The following is a 17,065-nucleotide window of genomic DNA, read 5'->3' on the forward strand; positions in this document are numbered from 1 at the left end:
CCAAGATCTCGTCTGAAGTCTAGAGGCGACCGTGCGTTTGCCTTGGCTGCACCAGATTTATGGAATAACCTTCCTCTTGCTATCCACGCGTCTGATTCTCTCCAGTCATTTAAATCACGGTTAAAAACCCATTTATTTAACCTTGCCTTATTTAATCTGATCCCTCGACTTACTCTATTTTACCTTTTAACATGTGCTTTTAACATGTTTTACTTGATATGCATTTTATGCTATTCCTGTGTATTAGTGACACTGACCTGTTACCATACCTGGTACTTTGTTATGGTCCTATAATATTTAATCATATTTAATATTTATAATATTTATGTCTTATTTTCTGTCTTTTATGTGAAGCACTTTGGTATACCATTGGTTTTAAATGTGCTCTATAAATAAAGTTGTATTGTATTGGATAAGCAAGTATGCTAGAAGAAGTACTCATACACTGTTTAGGAATAGCTCAAAACATGCGACATGCTACACTGAAATTATTTTTACAAATTTAAATTCAGTGTCTAAACCCATATGGAAAAGATATAAATAAATCTTATAAAGTTTGTATCTGTCTTGCGTGAAACTTGTATGAACAGATATAAGATCCCTTGAAAAATTATATGATGAAACTTGTGTGTTTTGGATACTTTGTAAAATAATATATGGAAGTAATGAGAAAGTGGCCACTTTCATGAGTAAATCATATACGTTTTTACTATTTCTTTTCCATATGGGAAATTTTGTAACAATAAAAATGTTTAGAGCTACACCAATTGCGCAGCCTCAGTTGTAAATTTGCATTATTCAACATCATGACAGTAAAATATATTTACTAATGCATTTTTGTGTAATGCAAGATCAAATGTAAATAGCATTTTTATGGTGAAGCTGAGGTGTAGCTACTTATAACCACTTCGATTCCTGATGGCAAGTTAAAGCTTGTGCTCATAGAGCAGTCTATAAAGACATAATAGGCTTGTAATCTGAAATAATAAAACGTTTAAAGAGATGACAATTAAAAGAATGTAGTGGGGGGACAAGACTTATGGATAATACTTGGAGAAATGCTCTCTTCACTGCAAAATAGCTGATAAGTGGACATGATGAGTAAATGTAACAAACTGGAAAACGAGCTTATATTTCTTTGTGAAGGCTTAAAAGATCGTATGTCATAAAAAGTAAGGACAGGTTTGACCACATGTTTTTGTGTTATTGTACATTTTTCCTTTGCCAGAAACCACAAACATCAGTAGAACCCTTGGTTTTATCACCATAGAAACGAAGCAGGCCTTTGTCACCGGATGAAGTTCACGTCCCTTCAGTTCAGTTCCGGGTAGAAATAGTGTGCATCAAGTGAAGTCTGCTTGCAAATTCATTTGGACGAACTTCTCGGCCAACTTATCCTTGTAAAATGTCTCGAGGCTCGAGTGCAGGGTTTGATCGACACATTACCATCTTCTCTCCTGAGGGCAGACTCTATCAAGTCGGTCAGTATGGGGATCTGTTTACATAAAAAGCCGGTTCGCTGGCTTACTTGTTTGCTAGCTAGCTAAATGCTCTGTCATGGTTCGCTTAGCCGAGGTTATAGTTGATTAAAAGCGACCCGCCAAATCGAAAGTAGTATGATATGTGACCACCACAGTCTTACTAATCCTGTGCGAGTTGTTATTATGGGGCTCCTTTTACGACGCTACTATCAAACTAAACACAGGGGATCAAAATAGCTAGCTGGCTGTTAGGCTAGTTAGCATAGTTAGCATTGCAGCCAAGCAAGCTGATTCATTGCTGAATGAAACAACGTGTTATTCAGTTAAATATATTGGCTAAATAAAGTATTTTTTGTGACTGCACTACATTTAGCTTTTTTGCGATTTTTCTTCGTCACAGGAATATTATTTTGTCTGAGAGCTGCTAGTTGGATGGATTGAAAGAGACAAGATAACATTTAATATTGTAAATTAGCGGTTTTTCCTCTAATAAAGCTGAACTGAACATGGCCATGAATTTTGTTGCTGTCTTCTAATCAGCAGTCATTCTACAGATGCCCGAGCACCTGCAGCAACAGTTAAAATCAAGTCAAAGGTTTGCAAATTTACTCAAAGTGAAGGGTTTTAAATGACACTATTTTACTACTACTGCTTTGGATGTAATGTTTGAAGCCAGACTACACAGAATTGGTACATAATTCGCTGTCAGCTGCTCAACCAGATGACATCTGATAATAGTTCTTCACTTGTGGCCCCAATTTTCCAGCTGAACAAAACAGCTCTCTGTGACTGTTAACCACGAATCCTAATGCTCGTAGCCATTGTCAAGCAAACGTGTGCTTAAAGACACCCTCTTTGTTCTTCTTTTGCAGAATATGCTTTCAAGGCCATAAACCAAGGTGGGCTCACGTCAGTAGCAGTCAGGGGAAAGGATTGTGCAGTTGTTGTAACACAGAAAAAAGTACCGGTGAGTTGATGTCAGATTGCTTGTTATTATTTTCTTACAGCCATAACAGTAGCAGTGTTATGAGAAGGGCTATAGATGTTCTGAAATTTGGAGTAGTAGTTAGAAACAAATGAATAAATAATGCAACCATCCCTCCATCCATCCATGCTGCTTCTACTGCTTTCTGTGCTGAGGTTGTGTGGCTTTTCTCCTGTTACTCCAGCTTCCTCCCACAGTTCAGAGACCAGCATGCGTTAGGTTAGTTGGTGATTCTAATTTGGCCTTGGTTGTGAGAGTAAGTGTGAATGCTTGTTTGTCTTTCTGCGGTGACCCCATGACAGACTAACAACCTGTCAACGGTATACCCAGGCTCCCAAAACCGTCTCATATGCATAATTCTGGGATAATGTGGAAAGTGACTCTCTTTGCACGAAAATATGGTCCAAGTAGTTGAACTGTTCCTAAGGCTCTTCGTCGCCCAATCTTTAAACATTTACCCAGCACAAAGTTGATGTCACACAGCCGGTAAACATCAGCATCTACCATGTGTAAATGCCACAGATGTTTGGCTGGTATATCTGTGCATCCTAAGAACTAACCGTTAAAACCTGCACCAATCAGGAGTCGCCACAGCAGATCATCTGCCTCCATTTCACCCTATGCCCAGCATCCTCTGTCACACCGACTCTCTGCATGTCCTCCTTCTCTGTGGTCTTCCCCTTTTCCTCCTGCCTGGCAGCTCCAGCTTCAGCATCCTTTGTCCAGTATATCCACTCTCGTTCATCAGCACATGTCCAAACATTCTCAGCCTCAGCTCTCTATGTTCGTCTCCAACCTGCTAAACCTGAGCTTATGTACTCATTTCTAATCCTAATTCTAATCTAAGACCAATTAGCCATTAGAACTAGCAGTGGAATTTGTACTTTACAATTTGCATTTAGCCCGGGTAACAATTGAGAACACAGATGGCCGTAAAACAAACAAACAAAAACAACTTTTTCAGAATTAGCACTGGACCAAAGCGCCCAGAGCTCCTGATTGGCAGTCCAATTAAGCTCAACAAGTAATTTGGGTTGGCTCATCACAGAGGTTTAAAATAGCTGATTCAAGTCCAACACCAGAACCACAATAGAAACTTCCAGTTTCCCTTATGTTGATCTGTGAATGATTGCTTACAGCATGTTAGTGTGATGAAAGCTGCAGTGCTTAATGGCAGTAAGTGACCTGCAAATAAGAGTTAATTTAGTTCATGATGTAATCATTTCGAAGCGATTAGAGGCCTTCTGCAAGCTGACCTGTAGTTACCAGCACGTCTGCCCAGCTTTCACGGCTCAGCGCGATATCCTGTTCATCCGATGGAAACAGTTTGTGCACTGGCAAAATGTTTCAGGCACAACTGGTGTAGTTGGGGACAAACAAACAAACGGGTTACAGTCCAGCCTGTGAGAGAGAAACCTAAACTCTGAGGGGAATTTAAGAGGCTGTGTTTTACACGGCACAACCCCAAATCGAACTGCTAATTTGCTTCGTTTGTCTCTCCAGCAGCTTGCTCCTTGTTGTGTTTATTTTCTCACGTAATTCTAAAAAGTTCAAACCTGATTGTTACTGATTATATTTACACTAAATGTTTGATAAGTTATGCGATACACTGAGTAATTTGTCAGTTTCACAGTTCTGTTCCTTTACATGTTCATGCTTTCCTCCTGTACAGGACAAGCTTCTGGATGCCTCCACAGTGACCCACCTTTTCAGAATAACAGATAATATTGGATGTGTAATGTCTGGGATGACAGGTAAGAAAAAGGCTCAAAATGTGTAAAATTGTATCAAATCTACTATTGTTACATAAAAATTGAACATTGAAACACCCAAATCCATTTTGTCTTTCAAATATACAGAAACAGCTGTTTAGACAAAGGCTGGTTTTTGATACATAAAGGGGGAAAAGCATCAGGGTACTTTTCCGAGTTAAACTTGGCGAGTCTTTCTTCTCAGTCCGAGCTCTTACGGCAGCTGACACTTCCTCTTTCCAAGTAATCATTTCTTTTGCAGCAAGAACAACTTTCTTACATAAGTGTGATGTTAGAGACTGGAAGTGTCACATTTATTGGCTTCTTTGGGAAAAGAAATTGACCTTTATTTTTTTTTCTGGTCCATCTTACGCATCATTTAATGTGTTACAGCCGATAGCAGGTCCCAAGTCCAGCGAGCTCGATATGAAGCAGCCAACTGGCAGTACAAGTACGGTTATGAGATTCCAGTGGACATGTTGTGTAAGAGGATTGCTGATATCTCACAAGTCTACACGCAGAACGCTGAGATGCGACCACTGGGCTGCTGTGAGTATTGCGCATTCACACTGCTGATTCTCCACGTAGCACTTCATGTCGTTTGAGCGCCCTTTCTAAATGCATGCTAACACGCAGGTATGATCGTGATCGGCATAGATGAAGAGTACGGCCCTCAGGTGTACAAATGCGACCCAGCAGGCTACTATTGTGGTTTCAAGGCCACGGCCGCCGGCGTGAAGCAGACAGAAGCCACCAGCTTCCTGGAAAAGAAAGTGAAAAAGAAACTGGATTGGACCTTTGAACAAACGATCGAGGTATCATAAAAGATTTTCTTTTGCTGGTGTAGCAAAGGTTCATACGGAACAAACACCAATGTGAAAGTAAAGCGTGTGCCTTTGCGGTGGTGGTTTCCAGGCATCCAACATTCTAAGAATGAAAATATCACCAACTTACCTTTTTTCCCCAACCCTCCTTTTTTTCCCCTTCAGACGGCAATCTCTTGCCTGTCAACTGTTCTCTCCATTGACTTCAAGCCCTCTGAGCTAGAGGTGGGCGTCATAACAACACAGGATCCCAAGTTCAGGTAAAAGTTCAGCAGCACAACTCTGTTGTATTCCTTTCAGCACTATGAGTCATTAGAGCACACAGTTAGGTTTATTTGAAATAGTGTATTTGCACCAACAAGGTGATTCCCAAAGAGGCCTATCTGCAGCAGATGAACAGCATCTTAAAGTTATGTCATTAAAAACTGAGAAGAAATTCAGACCTGCAAGATGTCTGGTCCTGTGACAATTTTTGCCCAAATTGTCGTCACTATTTACAGAGCAGGTCAGGAGAGAGTGAGTGTCTGCAGCCACCTGTAAAACACGGTGGAGGCTGTGTCCTGGTTTGGGGCAGTATTGTTGGAGATCTTGTCAAAATTGATGGAATTGTGAACACAGAAGAGCATCATCAGATTGTCCATCATGCAGTACTATCTGGAGAACATCTGATTGACAATGGCTTGTTTCAAAAACACTGCCAGTGCAATTAAAGGATACCTGGACATAAATAGACACAGTGGAGCACCATCGGTCATGCATTGGCCTCGCCAGAGGCGGACCTCAGCATTATTAAAGCAGTGTGGGATCATCCTGACACAGAACAGAACAAAAGGCAGAAACCTCCAAAGAAGAGCTTTGAATGTCCTCCATGAAGCCTGCAGAACTGCTCCTGAAAACAACTTAAAGAAACTGCATGAAAGCTGCCTGAGAGTGTTCAGGCTGTGCTGAAGATCTTCCAAATATTGACTTTTATTTAAATTGTGCAAACCATGTGTTTGCCTTATGCACTTTATTTCCATGAATGTTTGCACATGGTTAAACAAATTGCTGCAGCAATTTCACATTTCCATAGTAAAACACACAGCGACGAGACCTTCGTACAGTATTTGAAATGCTGAAGTACTTAAAAATATTTGAATTTAAGACATCATGTGCTACAGGTGTTTGGCATTAAGTGAAATATCACTTCATAGGGACATATTGTGCTTTTCATCTCATTTACTGTTGCTATGGTGGATGCCTAAATATGGGACGCCACACGAGCAATTGACCCTAATGGGAACATCCCTGTGTGCTCACAGTGCTTTGTTAGAGACCCTTTTTTTCTTAAACTTAGCCCATGTATGGTCATTAAGAGCGCAGAGGCCCCACCCACCTACTGTTCAAACCTTCCACTTACTAGAGTTAGCCAATCAGAAGAAAGTTGTTTAAAGGTAGAGTCAAGATAAACAAAGAGGCTCCACAAGAGCTAACTATATGATAAGTACGGCTTATATTCGACTGTGAATCATGCAAAGCCACCCTGGTAGAGGCCAAGAATAAAGATATGGAGCTGAAAGTAAGCATAAAATGTTCACTTTAAAAACATGAGGTAGATTTTGGAGTCTTTATCTTCATCTCATTTTTGTCCTGCAGGATCCTCGCAGAGACTGAAGTGGACACCCACCTAATGTCCCTCGCCGAGCGGGACTGAGCGAGCAGAGCGGCGTCGCCTGTTGGATTTAGTTAGAGCATGATGGGAAATGCAGTTCCCAGATTGGAGGCTCGTGTTATCTTTGTTTGCTGTACATTTACCCCACTGTTTCATTCAACAATAAAAAGAGGTTTTTTGAGTAAAACTATTATAAATGGGCTGTTTGCATTTTTTTATCATTTCTTTTTAGGTCCTCTGCTTGTCAACTGAAACCTTTTACTGTCTGTGTTTAGCAGCAGGGGAAACTGTTTGTGGGAACATGCAGCGCTTCTACTTTTGAGCTTCCTGTTGTGGCTCTTGGTGCACAAAAATCACATGACTTACAAAGGTGCTGCGGAGAGGTTATTCTACTACAAACTCGGTGATGCAGACTTGATTTGACCTTGTTTTCTCTACTTTTTTGGCTTTTTTTTTTTTTTTTTTCTACGCACATGTCAGAAATAGAATACTTTAACTTTCCGGAAATGTCACACAACACAAATAGTTTCTCTTTGCGAGGGGAAACTTTATAATTCAGAAAAAGGGGGGGACTTGTCTTTCTCAGCTCTCTTTGTCATCCACATGAGCAGAAATGATGGCGATGTGACCTCAGTGTGTCATTGTGAGTGGCTTCTAAAAAAATCCCCCTTCCATATTGGAATTCTTTGCAACACACCAGATTCTTTTAATCAGAGTATAAGTCTTCACATCTTCTTCTTCTAATCGAAGAGGAATCTTAAGTCAGTTACTCGACCAAATTTCCAGGCTGATATTCTGTCTGAAACTTCCGCTGTCCTTGACAAGTTCTGTAATCACTGGAAACAAAAAATCCCCATCCTACTGTAATAGTTAATGTTTACAAGCCAGAGAGGATACAGCAAACACAATTGTGTAACCGAGTCATTCTGGGGCATTCGAGCGTTGCTTCAAGGATAACTTTATTGGGAAATTCATTTCGGTTGCTTCAGATAATTCCTTTCTGAAAAATTCCTAAGTACCTGCATGTGTCGGCTGACAGGGACAGCCTGGACTTCCTTGTAAAGCAAAGAAAGTTTCCTGGTCCTAATGACACGGCGAAAAAGAAAAAGAAAGGGTCACTGAGCTCTCTGGAACGCTCGCCCATATTTGTAAAACATTTCCTCCTTGGTATTTCTACCCAGTAGCGCCAGTTCCTAGCTGCCACTCACAGCCGTTCCAGGGGAGGGTGGAATATTCAAGCACATCATGTTCCTCTTATGCCGCCCAGGGACTTTCAGCGCGGTGACTCAGAGACCCTGTGACCTCGCCCAACAAAAGGAAATCCCAGACTGTTCCAAGCGGCTGAGTGTGATCTTTTTGGGGTTTTTTATGTGTGTGTCTCTCTCTTTCACAAGTCTGGTTGATGACTGTGCTTCATCACTATAAGTGAGAAATGATGCTCGTATTACAGCGTGGAAAGGCCAAGACAAAGTCATCATCGTCATGAGGAAGGAAACGCACAGCAGCCGCTCAAAGCAGTTCATGTTCATAAACTCCTTTTATTTTTCTTTATATAGTGTTTAAAATTCACACACATGTACAAAAATAGTCTCTGTATTTACAAAATATTACACTCGTCTGTTCTGGTATATACACATTATTTTGTACAGTTATTACAGTAACATCAGGACCATACAGAAGTCATGGTCTTGCTTTGGTGTGGGGTTTTTTTTGGTACGGATCGTTCAGCGATCCCGACCAGACTGGGCGCCACCTTCATACTCATTCGTGATCCCAGGACCAGCACCTCTGGACTTGGACGGTAGAGGGTACGGTGGGTGGAGAGGGGGGGACGTGGGTTGAGCTGTCCCCCCGTTTGGGAGCCGTGGTTTCGACTAACCCAGTAGCAGCTTTACATCACCAGTGGACAGGCTGTTCTTGTTACTTTCCAAACTTTATGTCATCATAGAGCTGTAGAGAAGAAAAAAATGTTATAGATTCACGCCTTAAAGTGTTTTGACTCCATCGGATCTCAGTGTGATATTCAAAGCTGAGCAGATACTGACCTCGTCTTCTGACAGGTCCAGATCCTCCATGTCGCTGTCGTCCGATTCGCTTTCAGGCAGCTCCCTGAGCTCCTGTGCCGTTCTCTCATACAGCTGGCAGCGGATCTCCTCGTTCTGCCGCCCGTAGGTGAGGTGGTACGGGGCGAAGCCACCGTAGTTCAGGCAGTTGACGTCTGCACCGAGGTCGAGGAGGCGACAGACTAGCGTGGGGTTCTGGAGGTCAACGGCCAGGTGGAGCGCCGTCCGTCCACTGCACTGTTCCTGCAGGAAGCAACAGAAATATGAGGTCAAGTTTCTGCATGTGTGTGAATAAGAATAATAATCATAATAATCATAAAATAATCCAAATGGCTTCCGTGTTAGAGACACCTACCTGTGCATTGATGTCTGCACCAAGCCGAACGAGGCTTTCCACCAGAGAAATGTAGCCATTGATGGATGCCAAGTGGAGACAGTTATGTCCTATGGAGAGGGAAGGAAGTAGAGCAAACTCAGTTACACACACTTCAACAGCTGTGTAAGTGAAACATAAGAGTGAGTTTGTTTCTTAGGGCGCTATTTGAACTCGATGCTTACCACTGTAGTTGGGGAAAGACACAATGGAGGTGAGGTGACGTTGGCAGTTCTGGGTGATGACGCCAAAGCAGGCCAGGGAGCCCTTTTTACAGGCGATGTGGAGGGCTGTGTTTCCGCTGTCGTCGGCCAGCAGCGGGTCAGCGCCGGCCTTCAGGAGTCTGTCCACCAAGTGGGCCTGCTCTGTGATCACTGCCAGGTGGAGGGCGGTCTGTGTGGGACACAACAGAAACATATGTTAACCTGACTGCAAAGTGTGCAGGTTTCGGAAGGGATTCGTGGATCTGGCACAGTGCCGCTTATTACCTGTCTCTGGTGGTTCTGCACATTGAGGAACGGGTGATTATGAGACAGTTTGATCATCTGGACGGCATGTTCGGTGGCTTCGTGAATGACGGCCAAATGGAGCAGCCTGTGTGGGGAGGACAGAAAAAGAGAGGGGAGTTAAAATAGAGCCCTTCAAAGAAAAATTACGCACAGAGGAAGTGGTTCCAGTCAAATATGAGAGAACAAAGCCTGAGCAGTGGAGCGTTTCGCAAGAATGGAGTTTTGTCGGGTTATTTCCACCAGTTGTGGCTTGACACATCTGATGCTTTATCAGTTACTGGCAGCAGGCCAGGGACTTTCCTGAACGCGCAGAGCGGACTTTAGCACCGCCCAGACTGCACGCTCAGCCAACACACGCACACGCACACACACACACGACTATGCACTGCGCTGCCAACACATGCGCACAAAGTATTTTTAAGACCTTTAAAAGATGTTGTTTCCATGCAACTTTTCCGACATTTCTGTGCAGCTTTTCAGATCTTTCATGTGCACCGATCCTGCGCTCTGGTGCAAAAGCCGATTTCAATTTACGCACAAAGCGGAATTTTGCAAATGCGCAATTAAAGTTCGACTAATCGACGCACACACACATATACATGTTCATACTAAATAAATACATTGATTTTTTTTTAAAACAATAATAGTCCACTTACGTGTCACCGTCTTCGGTCACCACAGTTCTCCAAGGCTCGTATTCCTGCGAGTGATCCTCGCTCGGCAATCTTAGCTCCTCGAAGTCGTTCGCCAGTTCGTCTTCCTTAAGCGAATCCACACCGCTGTCAAAACGGTCCTCTTGGCAAGGCAGCATTTTCCCGTGTTTGGGCTCCATGTTGTCCAAGTTATAATCCATTTGGTTGTGGTTAGAAACTCTGTACATGCTGGCTTTCCTTTCTCCTATAAGCAAAAGCTCCGTCTGTTTCAGAGGGCGAGAGCAAAGTTGTGCTACTGAGGGAGGGCGCGCTGGGTTTTGTGTGCGCGTCTGCCGGGGCGGCGCCTAAGTGGGGATTTCCAATTGACTTATCTTAGCAAGGGAAATCACATCGGGCCTGTGCTTTTGTGAGAAAAATCCCCCCCAAACGACTCAGACTGAAAACTTGTAGTTTCCTATTAGACACCTATTTTCACCTGTGATGTAGGTTAGGGGACATAGATTTAATTTCAGTGAATGAGACATGATTGGCATGAATGATAGGGAGACAGCCCCTGACTGGCTCTTGAAGAATTCCCTACTGCACTGGGGAAATTATCTGTTTCAAGTGGCTAACCAAAGTAGCACTGCATACTTTCCTTCCTATGCTTTCAACCAAATCTAAATACTTTTTTAAATAGACAGACATCCAAATTTCCTGTGTTTCAAAAATTACGCATATCACGGGCTCTTCGCAGTTAACCTCAGCGTGAAGCCTATAAATATTCTGTGGTTGTAATTCTCAGTAACAGACAAACCTAATATTGGTTGCAAAGCACAAAGAGCCAAATTAATATCACGTGCAGCCAAATGTACAGCTCAAATATTTATTATTATTACTATTATATTATTAAAGATTTAGGACTTTGGCACGAAATACATAGACTGTATTAAAAGATGGACCTTTTTATATATGGTCTTCCATACATTGAATCCATACCTAGACACCTGTCATTTAGTCCCGAGTTGCACGCTCAAAAAATACCAACGTTTCACTGTCCAAAACTAAAACATAAAAATATTAAAGGTTGGATTAGTTTCAGTTACAGTTGTCACGAAGGCAGAAAATAACTGCAGAACTCAAAACTATATTTCATTTACTTGTTTATGTGTCCTGTAAACACGTAAAGTTGAGCACTTTAACATTAGAGTCTATGGAGACTTGGAGCTCGCCTGATGGATATAATCAAATAAAATGATAAGCACCTTAATGTTTCTCTTCCATAATCAAAATAACACCGTTATGATCACACATCACATTTAGAGACGTGAAAAATCTTCTCATGTTGTTTAACTGGGACAGATTTCGGTTTACGCTACAAAGTGAAGTTATGCAGACAGAGATTCTGGGGGGAAGATTCTAAAGTTTCCTCATGGAGACTCCCTTATGAAAGCAACACTGCATGTTCCACAATAGGATGTTCTGGACTTGCCCATTCAGCATTGCACATGCCTGACACCATGAGCTCCTGGAAAACACTGTGTTAACTCATGCAGAAAACTCTGCTGAGATTTTTGGGAGGAATTTTAGGAAGTTTTCTTGGTTTGATCTTGCTTGGGATCTTTTTTTTTTAAAGGAAATTCCTTTCTGTTACACAACAAGGTAGAAAGGTGCGTGACAGAGCTACCTGTATGTGCTCTCCTGACATTTCACATGAAAAAAATCCCAGGATCACTTCTGTTTGCATTGTAAAAGGTAGGCTTGGTGAAAACATAGCAACAGTATCCAAGCGCAGCGAAGCTTTCACACCTCTGTGGGGCGATTCTCAGTAGAGATTGCAAAGAAAACACACACACCCGGAGGAGGGTCTGTGATGTCACTATCTAGAAGCCTGCTGTATCCCTGTCTGAGAGTGTGTGAGAGTGCGTCACATCAGAAAAACGTCACCGCTGCAAGCATGCACGGCTTTTTCTGTGTCCTTTAGAAATTCCAGACATACTTTAACCGCTGCCAAGTATCAGAATGAGGAATCTGTGGACAAACTGTTCTTGCAGACCTCTATGTTTTCTTCCTGTTGCCGTGATTGTGTGCTTTTGTGTATATATGGTCACACATTCACCGTGTGTGAGAAATGCCGGGACTTCCACTTTACGTTTATGAAAGCTGCCTTTTTTTTTTGGTGAAGCTATGCAAGCGCTCTCGTCTCCACGGGCCATGTGTTTACCGCTGGTTTCCATGGACACCAACCACTGACGCTGTACATTGCCCTCTGTCTGCGTGTGGGTAAATTACCACTTATCTGAGTCAGTAAAATGCCTCAAGGGGCTTCACACCTCGAAAGTCATGAAACTTTCCCACTTTCGTAACTGACCAACTCCAACCTCACCCGGTGCCGGTTTATTAAGTCCAAGCTGAAACCGATGTGGTCTTACATAACAGCTCTGCAATAAATACTGCAGCCATGGAGGTGATAATGGTTTTTTTGCTTCCATCAAAAACTGCTAAATGCAACAAAAAACATCCAGGGTAACTTTGGAATGGCCACAAAGGGAACAAAAAAAAGAAAGCACACAGTGTGTTTTGAATTTTCTGAACTTGTTTTACAGTAATACCAAAAGTCTTTACTGATTTTACAGATGACGTGCATGGCTACTTTTTTTCCAGTAAAAAGATGACAATGAGGAAGTTTTGGTGTGCAGTGCATGTTTTACGTAAAGAGCCTGGAGTTGCAGGACTATATTTAGAAGCCGAAACAAGGCAAATTCTGGAAAGTATCTATTTTTGTGGCTTTAGCTTTCAATTTTGGGAAATGCACGCATTTTCTTTCCCGCTGATTAATGAAAAGCATCGAGTTCTCTGTACACAAAGTGTGAGTCTGAAGCCAGTCGATGGCCAACTCGTCTGGAGCAGGGTTACAGTTGGCCTGCATTCAAAGACACGCCTCTCTGCACCTTTCAGACACGAGAGTTATTATGCATAATCTGTACGCAAACCTGTTCAAGATCAGCCCTGATTCCTTCATTAGCATAAAGACACACCCTTATATTTGTTAGAATGGTTTCAGGGCATTTCAGCCTGTTGCCAGGGTGTGTTTGCAGCCTCAGTTTTCCTTTCTGTTTTTTTTGTCTCATTGTTGTTTTGCCCGTATTTCTGGTTGCAAAGCATTATTCACATTACCTGCAGTGTGTGACTACTTTCATTTAAAAATTTTACTAACTTGAAGACATTCTTTGTAGGCAAATGGAGTCTGGAGGTCGGTGGATTAGCCTCTGACTCCCGACAGTGTTTAGTTACCATTTCAGTCTGTTCTTGTTTTTAATTTTTTTGGGCAATTCAATTTCTTTTAAGTTGGAAATACCAATTTACCAGTCCTACCACTTATCAGTTTCTCATTCCATAATTAGCCTGCATACAGTATATTCTTTCACTTGGACCAGATATTATAGACGAGATAAAACATGATGCTCCAGCCACCAGATGGCGATAGCTGTGGCTGCAAAACCCTTCTGATCCTATAGAAATCGACGGGAAAACAGCTCTCCGTCCTGACGTCTGTAAACACTTAAATGATGCATTAAAGGTCTCAGTTCCTCATTTTGGGTCATACTGAACAAAAAATTAAGTGTGTTTTGTAAATCTACCATGCATCAAAAAATGGAGGATAATTCGGGGGGTGCCCATTAGCCAGTGAGCGTGCAGCTTCACAGTAAGACCCACCACTCTTTACAACGCGCGGTTTTTCATTTCAAGGCTGCAGAAACTAAGGAATGATGTCACCTTCCATCTTTTATTATATATTATTTATATTTTTATTATTCGCATTTAGCTGATGCCACGTTAGTCTAAGGCAGTGGCTCTGTTGGAGAGAGTGGTGACTTTTTATGACTAAAATGTCATAAAAAGCATATTGATCATTTTCCCATCCATTTAGCGGTTTAGTTTATCCCCAGTATATCTTTGTTGCTTTCTTCTGACCACTGCTCATGCTCGGGCTTCATCTGGGTCCGAAGCTTCTCCAGGACTCAGGTCAGACTGACTACTTTGTCTTTGCAAATATTTATCTATTGCTATTATGCGCTGCGTCGTCTCACAGCATGACTATTATGTAATTTCTTCTTCGTCTTCTTCTGTTTTACTGGAAGTTGGCGACCCGTTTAATTAGAGCAGGTAGTTGTACTGCTCTCTAATGGAAGAGAATGTAATTGTTCAGCCCGTTACTCACGCTGGTGGCTTAGAGTACTAATCAGGTGGAACCAGATAATCTTCCACGGCACACCTGATCGTTTCTCACGGTACACCTGTGTGCCGCGGCACAGTGGTTGGGAAACACTGCTCTAAGGAGCTCATAGAGGAGATGTCACATTAGTTTTTGAAGCCAGAAGTTATCGTATTTGGATAGCACAGTAGAGTGCCCTGGTTGGGGTTTGAACCAGGAACTTTCTTGCTGTGAGCTAGCATTGCTGACCACTGTGCAGTGGTACAAAAATAAGATAAATGCTCTCTTTAGCCTAAATACAAGGATGGGCCAGTGGCAAGCCCCAAAATGAAAGTAAACAAGAAACAAAAACTCCATACATGCATCTAGCCTCATTCCAGCTGATTTCTCAGCCATTTCTGACTGAGTGTCAGTTCAGGGAGTCAGCATTCAACATCACAACTAAGAGTGTAACTGTTCAAAGGTGGATGTTTCCAGATTATTTATAGTTTGTAACCTGAAGGCTACATGTTTCCTCCTGCCTGCTACCTTAAGGCTTCTAATCTTACTTGTGGCAGGAAATGAGATGTTTTTTTCTCTCCCCAAATGTGTCAGAATGCAAGTCTCTGAAGTGCAAGATAAAGGTAAACTGAATATAAGATAAGCAGAAAGGTTTTTTGTTTTTTTTACGTCGCTTGCATTAGTTGGTTGTATTCAGTTTAGCGTCTAAAAATAGCCTCAGCTTCCCAGATGTGGACCTGTCATTCATGACGACTTCCCTCCTGTTTCAGGAGGGAGCTATTACTTCATTTTTACAGTAATCACTCAGTGGACAACCTAAACAAGATCATTTTTTGTGTGGGCATACTGACACAGCAGTTCTACACCCAAAGTTGACACAAACTACACCCACCTTATGTTTTCATAATGTGTGGCTTGATGTAAAAAAGGAGTATTTTACTATGACAAGTTCACACATTGCTGTTTTCCATGGGTGATATTTGATAATGGGTAGGTAGGGTTCAATGATATGAGTCAGGATGTTTCTCTGTCAAAGGGACTTCACCGCACTGATGCAACATAATTAGTTGTTAGTGCATAACAGCGTAGATAACGTATCAGATATTATATATAATGCGCTTTAATAAAATCATTAGGATTAGATTAGTTAATGTGAGTGACGTTTGTACTTTTCCAGTGATCTCACTGCGTCTGCATGGCCGAGGAAATGCACTGACCCTGTGTGTTTCCCATAACAAATTGAGAAATGGTTCAAACAGGTTTCCATACCTGTTTCAGTGGTGTGTGCGGTCATAAGATTTTGTGTTTCCTTCTCTTTCTTCTGCTATAACTTCTGAAAAAGTTGACAGAAGACATCTGAGACTCAGTGTATTGACTGAAACTTTCAAAGTGAGGTGAAAATCTATGAGATCCTCCCCTTTCTTGACTTAGTTTCGTGCTGAATGCGCAAATGCATATTTACTTCGGGGAAGTGTAGGCGTTATTCGGAGAAGGGGTAATACCTTTGTTACCCTTCCCAGGCATTCCCACGGTGTTATATGTACATGCATATTGTAGCTGTAGGCTATATATATATACAGAGCAGGAATAAGGATCCATTTGATATCCTTTCCTCCTGCCCCACTGCCCTACTGCCACAGGCATCTCTCACAGCCAAACTACCAGGTTAAAAACACTTAGAGCAGCACGCAAACACATGAGAGGCTCTAACATCAGCTCTATGACAATATGACAGTCGGGGACAATTTTCTGGCCATTTCAGGACTTTTTTTGTTTTGTTTGTTTTTTTGGTCTTTTAGATGTTTGAGTTTCAGAGATTTATTGAAATTGTTCGGCATGTTGGGAGAATCTCATGCTTGTATGTATGTAGGCTACAGCCAGTAGCTCATTAGCTTATTTTAGTCTAAGAAATAGGAGCAGGGGAAACAGCTAGCCTGGCCAAATTGTACACAAAGTGTACAAACAGCAACTAGTACTTTTGCTGTTGTCATAGTCACAAGGTTGCCAGGCAAATTAGTGGGGTTTCCAGGAAGTCTTTGTCGTCAGCTGAGGAAAAGTTCCAGCATGTGACTCCCAGTAAATAAAAAAGGGGAAAAAAGAAAATAAAAAGAACTTCTCTGCATTAATCAAGCCACACCAGAAATTAATTTAAAGGTGCTTGTAGATCTGTTTTAACCATTCAGCTAAGCTAGCTGTTTCCTCACATTTACAATCGAAGCTATGCTAAGCTAAGTTTATTACTGCTGGAAAGGACTCAGAGGTCACAGATGAAGTGGGACAATGGTCTTCTATTCAATGAGTCATCATTTTAATCCCTCCTGGCTATTAAAAACAGTGTAAGTTTAGCATAAGTCGCTTCCACGTTAGCGTAAGCGATGTCTGTCTGTGCTCTTAATGTATAATTAAAATCACTTCCTGCAGTCTGGTTTGTTACAAATGTTGGAACTGTATTGGCGATGTGGGATACATACTAAAAGTTTCTATAAATATGCTTATCTTGCGCTAAAGGTAACTGGCATGTATGTAACGTTAAAAATTAATGTGCCTATTCTTCAAAGTTTCACTCGAAATGGGAGCTGC

The 17,065-nt window shown here is 41.9% G+C and overlaps 2 protein-coding genes across 2 annotated transcripts; one reads left to right on the forward strand and one right to left on the reverse strand.

Annotated features, from left to right (window-relative positions):
- Nucleotides 1-1,282: 1,282 nt before the first annotated feature.
- LOC102314202 (proteasome subunit alpha type-6) lies at nt 1,283-6,889 on the forward strand. The gene is made up of 7 exons (XM_005917092.3): nt 1,283-1,481; nt 2,354-2,448; nt 4,139-4,220; nt 4,611-4,766; nt 4,854-5,032; nt 5,207-5,301; nt 6,677-6,889. The coding sequence occupies exons 1-7, from the start codon at nt 1,406-1,408 to the stop codon at nt 6,732-6,734; spliced, it is 741 nt and encodes a 246-aa protein (XP_005917154.1). The 5' UTR covers nt 1,283-1,405; the 3' UTR covers nt 6,735-6,889.
- Nucleotides 6,890-8,210: 1,321 nt separating this feature from the next.
- Nucleotides 8,211-10,603, reverse strand: LOC102313910 (NF-kappa-B inhibitor alpha). The gene is made up of 6 exons (XM_005917091.2): nt 10,294-10,603; nt 9,617-9,722; nt 9,314-9,521; nt 9,111-9,199; nt 8,738-8,998; nt 8,211-8,642 (listed from the first exon to the last, which is right to left on the reverse strand). Exons 1-6 carry the CDS (start codon nt 10,515-10,517, stop codon nt 8,613-8,615), a joined length of 918 nt encoding a protein of 305 aa, XP_005917153.1. The 5' UTR covers nt 10,518-10,603; the 3' UTR covers nt 8,211-8,612.
- Between the last annotated feature and the right edge of the window lie 6,462 nt (nt 10,604-17,065).

The sequence above is a fragment of the Haplochromis burtoni genome, unplaced genomic scaffold, assembly GCF_018398535.1.
Source record: "Haplochromis burtoni strain Fernald_Lab_line unplaced genomic scaffold, NCSU_Asbu1 Contig_22, whole genome shotgun sequence".
Classification (NCBI taxonomy): Eukaryota; Metazoa; Chordata; class Actinopteri; order Cichliformes; family Cichlidae; genus Haplochromis; species Haplochromis burtoni.